This window comes from Peromyscus eremicus, chromosome 15 (assembly GCF_949786415.1).
Source record: "Peromyscus eremicus chromosome 15, PerEre_H2_v1, whole genome shotgun sequence".
Classification (NCBI taxonomy): domain Eukaryota; kingdom Metazoa; phylum Chordata; class Mammalia; order Rodentia; family Cricetidae; genus Peromyscus; species Peromyscus eremicus.
This window is the reverse complement of record NC_081431.1, coordinates 19,942,305-19,954,717: the sequence shown is the minus strand read 5'-3', so window position 1 is coordinate 19,954,717 and position 12,413 is coordinate 19,942,305. Positions and strand designations below refer to the sequence as shown.

Genomic DNA, 12,413 nt, shown 5'->3' with positions numbered 1-12,413 from the left:
TAGATACATCTTATATAATATAAAGTGAATAGTTATATATACTGAAGGATCCCTATTCATCCAAGCTTAACATGTGTGTTCAGTGCATGTTTATTTGTAAATGGAGTCACAAACTATAGTCCTGGCTGACCTGGAAACTCACCACATAGCTCATTAGATAGCCTCAAACTTGCAACCATGTTCCTCCCTTCAGGTCCCTGGGTGCTGGGATTACAGGCATGAGCCACCATGCTCAGCTTTTAACATGTACATCCATGTAATCCCAACGATACTGGTTATTCTTATCTCCACTTTACAGATGAGCAAACTCTCTCCAGGAGGAAAAAGCAATTTAATTCCTAGCACGTCTATTTGTGCTTCAGCACTCTGCAAACACTGAAGCTAATTCTCTAGGTGCAGGAGCACCGGCTTCTCCTGTAATGCTGCTAATTTAAAGACATTCCTATCTCCTGAGCTATCGGGATTAGGGTGGCTGGACTGGGGGGCCCTGGAAAGCAAGGTTTAGTTTTGCAAGGGAGAAGACATATACTAGTGTCTCGTGCATCTCACTGAAGTGCTGGTGTTTCCAACACTCTATTAATTCAATTCAGCTCATTTTTCTACACCCTAACCATCAGGAGCAGTTAGATTTGGGAACTCTGCTAGGCACCCAAAGTTGCAGACAGGAGACAGAGGTGGATATCTATTTATTAAGAAACCAGATGACCGAAAATAAACAACTTTTCATCTGGCTAGTGTTTCCATTTTCTTGCCATTCGTCAGCCTGTTGAGAATAGACTAAGATCCATGTCTCACTGCTGTGAAATAAGTCACTGGTGGCTCAGAAAACAATTGCATTGTCCAAAAGTCTCATCACACACATAGTCCATATGAGGGGAAGCAAAATGGGTGTGTGATGAAGAGTGTGATTCCAAAGTCTTCTCCCTCCACTAATTTATCTAGACAACAACTCGGTAGAGAGGCTCAGAACTTGCTTAGGACTGATTTCACATTTTATATAATTCATACATTCATACATCCGACATTCAGAAATAACCTATTCTGTGTCATTGGTTGAAAAGCTGAGACATAGAACAGGAAAATAGGTGTCTCCATCCTCACAGAGCTCCCAGCATTACCACTCATTGCTTAGTGACCTTGGGTGCTCACAGTATACATAAGTGGGTCTCCAGAGCTCTTATTGGGAGAACAGAACGCGTTTTAGTTATGGCAACTGCACCATCTAGGAGAGTGATGCAAGAAGGTGGCCCATGAGGACAGCCTGGCTACACAGTTATGCCTGCACCCCACAAGGACACTAATAACCAAAATAGTTCCTTATTTCTAGGGAAGCAAGTCATGTATGTAAATGATATGGCATATGCTAATTGTTAATTAGCAAAAGAAACCAAAAGCCTAAAGGTAAGTAAAGTTTATGACAAATGATATTGATTTCCTGAGGAAACAAACCTTTCAGGAAAGTCAAAAGTGAGCAATATTAATAGTTACATTTTAATGATGGCTGGGGATGTAACTCAGTGGCAGAGCACTGGCCTAGCACAGGTGCCTTGGGTCCTACCTTCCAATGCTGCACATAGGCATACACATGGTACATATTCTCTCCACACCTCTGTACTAGACAAAGGCTTTCTGCTGAACTGGAGTGGCTGGCATTGAGAGCTTTGTGTGACTAGCCGAGGTCATGTGGACACACATTGTTCTTTAGAACTTCTTAGCAGTGACTGAAAATGGGAAACTTGGTGATCTTCTAAATGGCCCCTCACCGTGGGAACAGACTAGTCAGGATCATGGTTTTCCTTTAAATATACGTATTCTTCTTGCACATGTTAGATGAAATATAACATGTTACTTTATTTCTTTTCTTGGTAAGTGACACAAATTTTCCAAGGCCCATCATTCTGTGTGTCCACGCTGTCTTGTCTAATCCAATAATCACCAGACACATGAACACTCAAGTCCGAATTAATTTAAACCAAACACGATTTAACATGCATTCAGCCTTCAGTAATGCTGACCACATTTCAAAATGTCCAGTTACCCAGTGTGGCAAGTGACCCTAAGACCAGGCAGTATGTCTATGAAGTTTCCTCATCATGATGGAAAGGTCTGTTGACAGTACTGCCATATAGTATCACATCCCGGGTCTCTACCAGCCCAGAATCTCCACATAGAATCAGATAAGCACAAATCTACTGGTCAGATAGATAAAAGTAACTCGCCATCTGATTGCTGCCAGGAACCCAAGAGCTAATACTGATTAAAGCAAACACAATATCTACTCTGCATATAGTGGTGATTAGGTACCCTCCCATAGTCCATAACAGAGCAGCAACATGTGGGTCACTTGCTAGCACTGAGCTATATGAAGATACAAAACACTTCAGTTATTTATCACTTAGATGTTGATCGTTTAGAGCACACTTAGGAAGACAAACATCCAAAGTCAAGCTATATGATTTAGAAAAATAATGTCACTTCTCAACTTCACAATATACAAAATGAAAAAAAAGATAAATTCAGACCTCCCCATTACCTCTGAAAAGCCTCAATCCTATGGCTTTATTTGGTTTATATAGTAGCATGGAACTATTCAGATACATGCACAGTTACACATAAAGTTATACACATATATGTGCACAGTTATACACAGTTACATACAAAGATACACCAACTTAAAAAGAGCTTATTAGCAAATAGAAGGTGGCTATATAGACCCTACAAGACCAGACACTGTAAGTGTCATTTAAAAGACATTATCAAAGCATCTCACAGAGCTTCCTGTTTATACAATTGGAAGGTATGATGACAGGTGAAGAAAATGTTCCCTCTTTTCCCTCTTTAGGAAAACAAAAACACCAACTTAGTCTAACTGACCTGACACATACAAAAATGTTTAATAATTTTTGTCAAATAAATAGTGATATTACTATTAAAATCAACAGAACATTTGTTAAAGACCTGATACACATTAGATGCTACTCAAGACACTTCCCCTAGGCTATCTCACTGAACAGCCTCAGGAGGGGAATGTCTAGTTTTGCCATTGTATCTGTAAGAAAACTGAAGTGAAAGAAGTTATGACCCTAATTTCTAGGCACACAACTAAACCAGAGCCCAGCTGAGCTTCAAGGCTACGACTTCCCAATACAGAGAACATCTTCTAATTTAGCTAGCCATCAAAATAGAAAAAGAATAAGATCTCCTTGGAGCTGGAGGAACTCAGCAGTTGAGGATACTGGCTACCCTTCCAGAGGTCCTGAGTTCAATTCCTAACACCCACGTGGCAGTTCACAACAGTCTATAACTGTAGTCCCAATGCAATACACCCATATACATAAAATACATAAATAAATACATCTTTAAAAAAAAAGATCTCCACATTTATTCATAGGGACATAGCTAATGGCTACCATTTTCCTAGACATTTTTCCAATAGACAGACTATCAGTGGGTCCTTCTAAACAGGTCTCCCAGGCAAGGTACTTTCTAGCCTAGAGCAGGTGGGCAATTTCTGCCATGCTGGAGTCAAGTCCATGATCATCTAGGAGAGTTCTGCTAGTCTCAGATTTTTGTTAATGGAACTAGACATAATACAAAAGGAATCAAAACAAAAGCAAGTGGAATTCCCATGTTGCCTTGAGCAAATGGCATAAAGAAACCAGGTCTTTTTTTCCCTCTCAGGAACTGAGCACCCACTTTGTCATTTACAATTATTTTATAATTAGATTGATGTTGTGTGGGATAGAAGTCTTTGTGGCCCTGACATTCAAATGCCTCGTCGGCGCTACAAAGCAAGGAGCCTCCTCCGTTTGCTTGTTTGCTGCAGGTCTGTTTTCAAGGAGAACTGAACGTTATTAGGTCACTAAACTGTCTAGATGTGAGATATTTCCGTTTTCTCTGCAGTGATCATATTCTGTCACCCACACCACCTAAAAATATCCAGCTTCCCATCACTCGGGGGAGCCACAAGGCTATTAGAAGGCAATAAAATCCCTGGACAGCTCCTCTTTGTGAATCTGCATTTTCCCCTGATCAATTAGATTCAGAGACACTGGAGACAGAAAGCGAAGGCGGTAAAATGCAAGCCACAGATCCCCGTGTCAATCCCACAAACAGCCTGGGCAAGCCAAGAGCTCAACCAGGAAGCCTTTCCTGCTCTGAACTTGTTAATTATTAGCCGGAATTCATCAGTGAAGTATTACTGACAAAATGCTTCCATCTCCTTCAGAAGGCATGTTGAATAGGATCCTGTCCTGTTTCATGGCACTTGTCACTATTTGTGTCACCAAAGAGGGACAGAGAGGTCTGGCTATCTCTAAGGTAGACAACATCTCCTGGTCCAGAAAGGCAGGCACTTCCCAGTCATCTAATGAGATAAGATGTGCCACTGCAGAATGTTCCAAAAATGGGATGAAAATTTTTGTCTGCCTCCCATCTGTATCCTTACCTTCAAAACCTGGAGACTTTAAGACCCAGGACTTTGTATTTATTTACACACATCTTCCTTTTCTAACATACTTTTCTCTTGTGGTCACCCACAAATACTACTCCCTCTGCTGACATGGACTAACCCCAGACGGGTCAAGAGGACTAAGGTTAAAACCCAGCAGATTATTTTTAAGAGCAGAAGTTGAGTTGGAAACAGGGACAACCTCTAAGGTGATGAGACTAACAAGCTTGCAAAGACAAATTCACTGAGTTAAAGCAGGCACCACAGCAGCAGCTCAAGGCTGAGAGATTGGCCCTGCCTGTGGACCAGTAACCCCTCTCTTTCTCAAAGGAGTGTCAGCTCTCCCAGGACAGAGGGACATCAAAAATAGCTTCCAAATGCACTGAAGTGAAGCTAGGCAGCAGAGACAACCTTCCAAATGGCAGTCTGGTTGTCTCTGTGCCTTCAGGTAAGGAAGGCCAGCTGTCCCAACATGTTCATAAAGACTGGAATATTGTTACCCTTAAATACTGCTCTGGTGCCACAACCACAATATAGTGCCACATTGAGCACCTGTATACAGATGGGACCAGTTATCATCTCCAACAGATACTGTTATAACTAAAATTAACAGCATAGTAATGAGCTTTATATTTTTACCCTTAATTCTATTCTGCATAGAAAATCAAAAAGACACAGTAGAAGGGAAATTGTTATATAAAAGATGAAGAGAAAGGAGGAGGAGAAGATAGCAGAATGAAGGCCAGAATGGGAGAGGGCAAAGGAGAGAGGCACAGTGAAGTTGATAGGTTTAAATGCTATTTCCAAAACCATGCTCCTTCCAATAAGACAACAAAGGAGGAAAATACTTTCATTTTCTTTTCTGACAGCTGAAGCATAAATGGTTGCTGCAATAATATCAGAAATTATTGGATATTTTGAGCATTCTTGCTAGTGAGGCACCAGCATTACAGTAAATTTGAAATACTGGCCCCAAGGTGCCCTAGAAATTTTGTTTTTCCAATGCAGGAATGTCAGTTGCAGGAAAGGAGTGATGGATGCTGTCTAGTGGGCAGCATGCTGGCCAGACACCATGTTTGGACAGCGTCACTCTGCGCTCTGGGTTCTAGCTCGGTCATCTTTTGCAAACATTATTGGTCACAGTAAGATGTTTCTCCCAGAGATGATCAAAACTGAGAACAGCGTTTACAAATCATCAGCCCAGAACAGAACTCAATTTCTGACATGCCACCTCTACAAATGTTTCAAGAAACTGATCTGGCTCCAAGGTATGTTGGAGCCAGCCAAGTCTCAAGGAAATTGATTACTTACAACTCCAATCTAGTTAGCACGCATCTGAGGGCAGCATAGAAAGCCCTAGAAATAAGTGTTCAACTCTCGTCATTTTACAACTTTTAAAGATGTCCTCAAATATATCAGACAACATATCACTCTAATTTAATCTCCTGGTTATATAAAGAAAAGAATTGATAAGGCAAACATTTCATCCATAGCAATTTTTAAAGTGGATCTCAAACATCAAATAAACTCTAGAGACTCTTTCTATTAAGCTGAAATCTACTTGCAGATGAGCCCGATTGACTTTTAAAGACCAGCCCTGATCACTAGGCAGTACTGCCATCCGCTGAAGCCTTGATTTTGGCAACATTTACTCAGCCTGGTAATCATAGTTTAACATACTGAAGACTGTCTTCTGTAAAACCACCATGAAGAGGCCAAGGAGACAGATCAGTGGGTAAAGTTCTTGCTACTCAAGTGTAAGGACCGGAGTTCAATCTCCAGCACCCACATAAAGAGCCAGACATGTTGATAAGTGCTCATAATCCCAGTGTTGGTAAGGAAGAGGCTGGTGGATCCCTGGGGCTTACCAGCTAGCCAGTCTGACTTAATTGTCAAGTTCCAGGTCAATAAAAGATGCTTTCTCAAAAAAGAAAATGGAAGCCTCCTGAAGACAGACACCCCTGGTGACCTCTAGTGACATACGTGCACACATACACACACACACACACACACACACACACACACACACAATGGACTTTCACAGGAAAAAGAAGACTGTACTTGTTCAATATTTGTTAGAACTTCTATAATCTGTTTTAGGATAATCACGATGGAAAGAGACAGTAAACGAGGAATTCCCACAGGGCCACATTCCTACATATTCCACATGGGTAGCATTTCCAGTTCCGCATCTCTCCCCAGGGTGTTTCTAAGAGTCATCTATAACCTATCAAGACAAAGTGGAAACAACACATGTGTGTCTTGAGTGCCATGAGGGTCTGAGCAGAGAGCATTATGATGGGGAGTGGAGGCAGCAGAAGAAGAGGGAGAAATGCCATGAATCTGGCTGCTTCAGATCACACTTTCAAGAATTGCACTTCAACAGTGAAGTAGAAGTGGAAAATTGGTATCAGTCAATAAAACAGCAATTTCTCCCTCCACTCTCTCAGCCGTTATTGAGCAATGCCCTGTTAGGGCTGAAGGTCTTTGCTGAGCCTTTGGTTGACTTCCTGATTAATTAACACTGTAACAAGAGCCTATTTCTTCATGAAGGGGAGCTATTGAAATTTCCCAAGATAGATTCACCCCTCTCCAATTACTTTACTATTCATATGAAAAAAAAAAAAAAATCAGCCTCCACAGAGAAGTTATCAAGTGGTAAGCCCACAGAATACGTGGTGCAAAGACAACAACAAAAACAGAAAAGTCATGATGTCCTGTTTTATGTGGGCATACACATAGACCATTTTACACAATGACTAGCAAATGATAATGAGTCAAAGTGTTTATTTAAAAATTATTACTTATGTCACAAAAAACTTACACACAAAAAAATGTTCAGACAATTCAGACAGACATTAAATCCATTCTTAGACATTATGAGTAAGATTTACTGAACTTATTATTCTTTTTATCAGTCATGTTTTATCAGGCAATTTTTCCATGAACACTAAGTGATATGTGTTGTTAATCCCTAAACAAAAAGCCAATCAAAGAAGGGTAAAATGCACATCATAAGCAGTCTTACACTCAACCAGAAATAATGTTTTTTAAAAAGTGAAATGTTATTGAGAGGCAGTGTCAGGAGGATTGCTATAAGTTCAAGGCTAGCCAGGGCTACATAGTGAGACCATTTCTCAAAGGGACAAAAGAGTTAGATTCTCTCCATGAAATCTCCATGAAGCCTATAAGCTTACATTTAAAACTAATAGCAATTTGAAACTACAATTTATAAAGTAAATTCCAAATTAGCAATCTGAGACTTGAATGTGGCAAATAATCAAATAATGATATCCAAGTCATCTATCAATTATTTTTATGCAAACAGGAAAAAATGCACCTGTGTTAGTTAACAAACATAGCTTACTATCATAATTTCCCCTCTAAAAGTACAGCTCTCAATCTTGTGTATACTCCTAGAATAGATTTTTAAATTCTCACATCTTGCATGTTACAATATTCAAAGTCATGCCAAATAAAAGAAAATATTGCAATTTACTTTAAAGTACCTAGATGCCACCAGAATATTCTTTTTCTCTAGACCAACTCTCTATTTTAAATATGCAAGCACCCATTCACTTCATTCAGTGTCAGAATGTAATAGTAATGACTTAGGTTCAAGTGCATAGGAATCTCAATTCAACCATTTGAACAAAAATAATAAAACAGTCAACTAGCCCCTTATTTTTCTTCCCCTTCATTCTGTGGTGTCTCAGACACATCTGGCTGCATTTACACAGAATAGAACTGTCCACAGGCTACAGGATGAGCAACCTGGCATTGTGTCTGGGCTCCATGTATCTGCTCTTAGACCACTATCAATATTCCCTCCAGAATGTTCCTCACTACCGTCTAACATCTCTGGGCCACACAAGTAAAAGTTGGAATTCTGCATGGGTTAAGGCAGCACACAGCCTCTCCTCTGTATTCACAATCAGCTCACCTCTCACAGGCACTCATCCTGGATTCAGTGCTAATCAAAACCCTTAAGACAGTCTTGACCTCGGTGTATGATTTCCAGTCTCCCTTGTCAGTGTCAAGTAAAGAAATCTAAGCTGATATACACCCCAAGTAATATGCCTAAGAAAAACAATCCCAGTAAAACTGCAAAAGGAAAAATCAATGCAGAACTTACATAAAGAATACTGCATCCTTAATTTTAGTAAGCTTGTTGATTATCCATCTTGAAGTTACCTAAGCAACCACTCTGAAACGCACGCCAAACCCAAATGTGTCTGTAGCTCGATGTCTAGAAGTTTGCTGCTAAAAGCATGGCAGAAACCTGTCAGATATGTGTGTGGAAGGGGGAATCTGGATTGCACAGATTTATCCCAGGGGCATACAACAGTAGAGTATAGATGCTATATATAAAACAACAGTAATAATACAAAGTAAAAAAAAACTAGGTTAAGACCAAAAGAACTAGAGTCATTTAGTTGTGAGTAAACACATGAAAGCATACACATCCACGGATATGATCATTCTTGCCACAGACCTGCAAAGTGGTCTAGTTTTATTTCCAAATGAAATTATTATAATCTAAATGTTTGTTATGGGGTATTAGAAAAGGCCTCTGAAAATCACAAGGGATGCTATTAAAACAAGTGGAGCAAACAAAATATATTGCATGGCCAAACTTGCTGTGATTACTAAGGACAGGTGACTCTAACTGATCAGCAAGGAATATGCCGGGTCCCATCTATTTCATGTCACTTGAGAGCATCTGATCTTCTTCTAGTATAGTACATAATCATTGATGATCTAGGAATTCCAAAAATTGATAAATACTCTGATTCAAACATGTTGTGTGTGTGTGTGTGTGTGTGTGTGAGAGAGAGAGAGAGAGAGAGAGAGAGAGAGAGAGAGAGAGAGAGAGAGAGAGAGAAAGCTGAAGTTTCCCTTTTCTGAGGGAAGTGCAGAATTCTTACCTTTCTGTACACCAGCATGTTGGGTGATTCGTCCGCCACCCCGTTGCTGGTCTGTCCATAATTATTCCCCTGGGCCATTTCACCCAGAACTTGGTCCCTCCGTTACAAGGATTATCAGTCTGCCCTGCAAAGGATTAGAGAGCCTCCAGTGAGACCCTGGTGGGAGTTCTCAAGGGAACAGACTCCCCTGACTCATCTTCATGTTCACAGTACCCAATCCACAGGGAGAATTCTGTCACCTGGGGTTGACTGGAGGACACAGGACATGGACTTTTAAAAAAGAGAGTGAGAAAAGAAAGGGGGGGGGGGAAAGGAAGGAATTTACAGCTGTAGTAGCCCCAGGGAATTTTAACTGACAACCTTCCCCTTAGAAACAGTCGTCTGGCTAAGGTTTCTGTGGACTTCATTTTGTGGATACTCTCTTTTTAAAAGTGTTAGCTACTCGCTTAAAACCCAGTGGTTTGCGCTTCCCTAGAACCCACAGCTCTCTCACATACTTGCAGCTCCACATGATGTGGCTCTCCCCAAAGAGCAGAAAGCCAACACCCACAGCAGCCCACTTTCTCCCAGTAGCCCAGTAGTTTCCCATGACAGACATGTCCGAGGCCCCTTCCCCACAAGTGTTCTTCTCCTGCACACGTCTGCTCTCCATTCCTCGGGTCCCCGACACAGCCTGGGCATCGGCTTCTCTCCACTTTTACCTGCTTTCACTGCCAACCCACGGCTCCTCTGCTGCTCCCATCTCACTCGGAGCACCGAGTCTGGACCGAACCCTGACTAATCTTTGGAAGAAAAGCATCCGAATTAGGTCCAGACAACCCGAGGCTGGTGGGAAGTCAAGCCTTGAGCAAATCACCTGGCTCAGCGCGGAGGGCAAGCTAACTGCACAAGCCTGGAGCAATCAGGAGAGCAGAGAAAGCTGAGTCCCAGCTCATCCGGCTTGGCCCTCGCTCTCGGCGGCAGCAAATGGCAGGCAGCCTTGCCCCGCACCGAGGCACCGGCCGCACCGGGCAGCAGTTTCAGCACCGTGGACCGCGGCGTGCGCAGCGCCCCAGCCCCGCCGGGCGCGCGGCTCCCGGGGAACGTAGCTCCCGCCAGAGTAGGGCGAGGGCTGGGTGCGGGCCGGGGGGGTCCCAGGGACTCCGGGTGACGCCGCCTCCTCCCCTCCCGCTCCCTCCGTTTACCTCCTCGGCCAAGGTCACGGCCCCGCGGCTCCCCCTCCGGGCGTGCTGCGGGCAGGCGCTGTCAGCTGGCGGCGAGCGGAGCAGCGAGGCAGGGCAGCCTCATCACACTCGCGCTGCTCAGGCCACCGCCACCCTCGCCGCGGTGCACAGGCGGCCCCGGCAGCCGCCGCTCGCGCCCGCTCCCCCGGGCCGCCTCGCTGGCTCCCTCCTCCGCTTCTCCTCCCGGGGACTGGGACCAGTCGAGCGCGCGCGGGAGTCGAGACGCCCGGCCCCGTGCGCGCGACTCGGAGGAGGGAGGAGGCGACAGTCACGTGGGACAGGGACGCCCGAAGGTGCCGGCTCGGACGGGCTCGGCTCCGCCGCCGCCACACCCCTGGGTGTCCCCGGTCTCCCGACCCCGCGGCCCCTCGGGAGCACAGGCCCTGTGTCCCCGCGCTGGCCAGCCCACGCTCCTGTGCCCCGCCCGCGCCGCCCTAGGCCTGGAGAGCCAAACTGAGCTAAGCAGGAGGAAGGGCTTGACGGAGGGTGGGTGGAGGGGTGGGTGGGTGAAGGGGTGGGTGGGTGGATAGATAGATAAGGCCCCCTACCGCTGGCAGGTCTGCGTCGTGCGCCTGGCGACCCTTCTGGCAGAACTAGGGAAGCAAATGATTGAAAATCTTTATGCTTAAGTAACAGCACAGAGAGGTGCTGGAATATCCCAGATTTGAAAGCAACTGCCAGGACCAAATTCAGCAGCCTCTCCTGTCCTGTTTGCCTGTGGCTTTCACTGTCTCCTCCTAAGCTGGAGAAACGGGAAGGAATTTGGAGACCTCGACCTAAAGGGAACAATCTCGCCACCTGTGACATTGAAGGACCATGGCTGATGTCTGGCTGCTTTAACATACTGGGCTCAGAGGAACTTGGCTTCTGTTGGTCCTTGTGCTCTACCGGGGTCCACAGAATCACAAAGGGTCTGGGGTTGCTGGTCCCTGCCACTAATTCCCCAAAGGTTAGAAGGACATGAAAGAGGAAAAGTACTTGTCAGCTTTAGGGCACATCAGGAAGTTACAGGAACCTGAGAATCTCTCCACCGGTTCCCCGGATCTTTCCATTGTTCAGGAAAAATCTCTGTGTTTCCAACCTTTCCGGATGTTTCCTTGGGAGTCTCACTCCAGCTGAACTCTGCAGTTCTCTCTTCACAGCACCCCATTCTCTCTTTACCCTTTGATACGCAGATGGTTTAGATGGATAGATATGGAAAGAGGGACTGAGTGTGCCCATCAGTTTGTCCTAATGAAATGGCCTGAAGGAGTCTGTAAGGCCAGTTACAACTGCCAGGAAAGAACTAAGGAGCAAGATTCAATTCAGGAAACAGCTCATAACTCGTATCACCGTATAATGGACAAAATATTACATTTATAAGTTTTCAGGACTCCCATTCTTCAGATTGAGACTCGGGGAGACAGCCTAGATTTCCCCAATTCCATCTATATCTTAGATTTTAACGTTCTCTTTCGTAATTCTCTTATGTAATTTTTGTAATTCTTTCATAATGGAGACCTATATGGTGTAAATAAGAAAAACAAACTTGGGCATTGCTGGGCCTTTTTTTTTTTTCTGTCTCAAAACCGTAAGTATCACATAATTCTCAACTGTCATCATTCAAATTCATTTTACTATTTTCTCTATGGACCATATATGTTGTAATATTTTTGTTTTAAGAAATTAAATTCTTGAATGTGGCAATATATCCATTTTATATGCCAGATGGGACCTCTGATCAGCAGGCAAAAAACTTACCTGTAGTCTTATCACTCCCAAAAAAGACATTCAAACACTTTTTTCTTTATGTCTAACTTCAATAGTTTCACC

General features: G+C 43.6%; 1 protein-coding gene across 2 annotated transcripts in view; it reads right to left on the bottom strand.

Annotated features, from left to right (window-relative positions):
• Positions 1 to 9,496, bottom strand: part of Rgs7 (regulator of G protein signaling 7) — a 386,347-nt gene extending 376,851 nt beyond the window's left edge. For both annotated transcript variants that reach the window (XM_059280689.1, XM_059280690.1), the window contains exon 1: positions 9,379 to 9,496. In XM_059280689.1, coding sequence (XP_059136672.1) covers positions 9,379 to 9,456 — 78 coding nt within the window. In that variant the 5' untranslated portion in view covers positions 9,457 to 9,496. The remainder of the gene's footprint in view (positions 1 to 9,378) is intronic.
• Between the last annotated feature and the right edge of the window lie 2,917 nt (positions 9,497 to 12,413).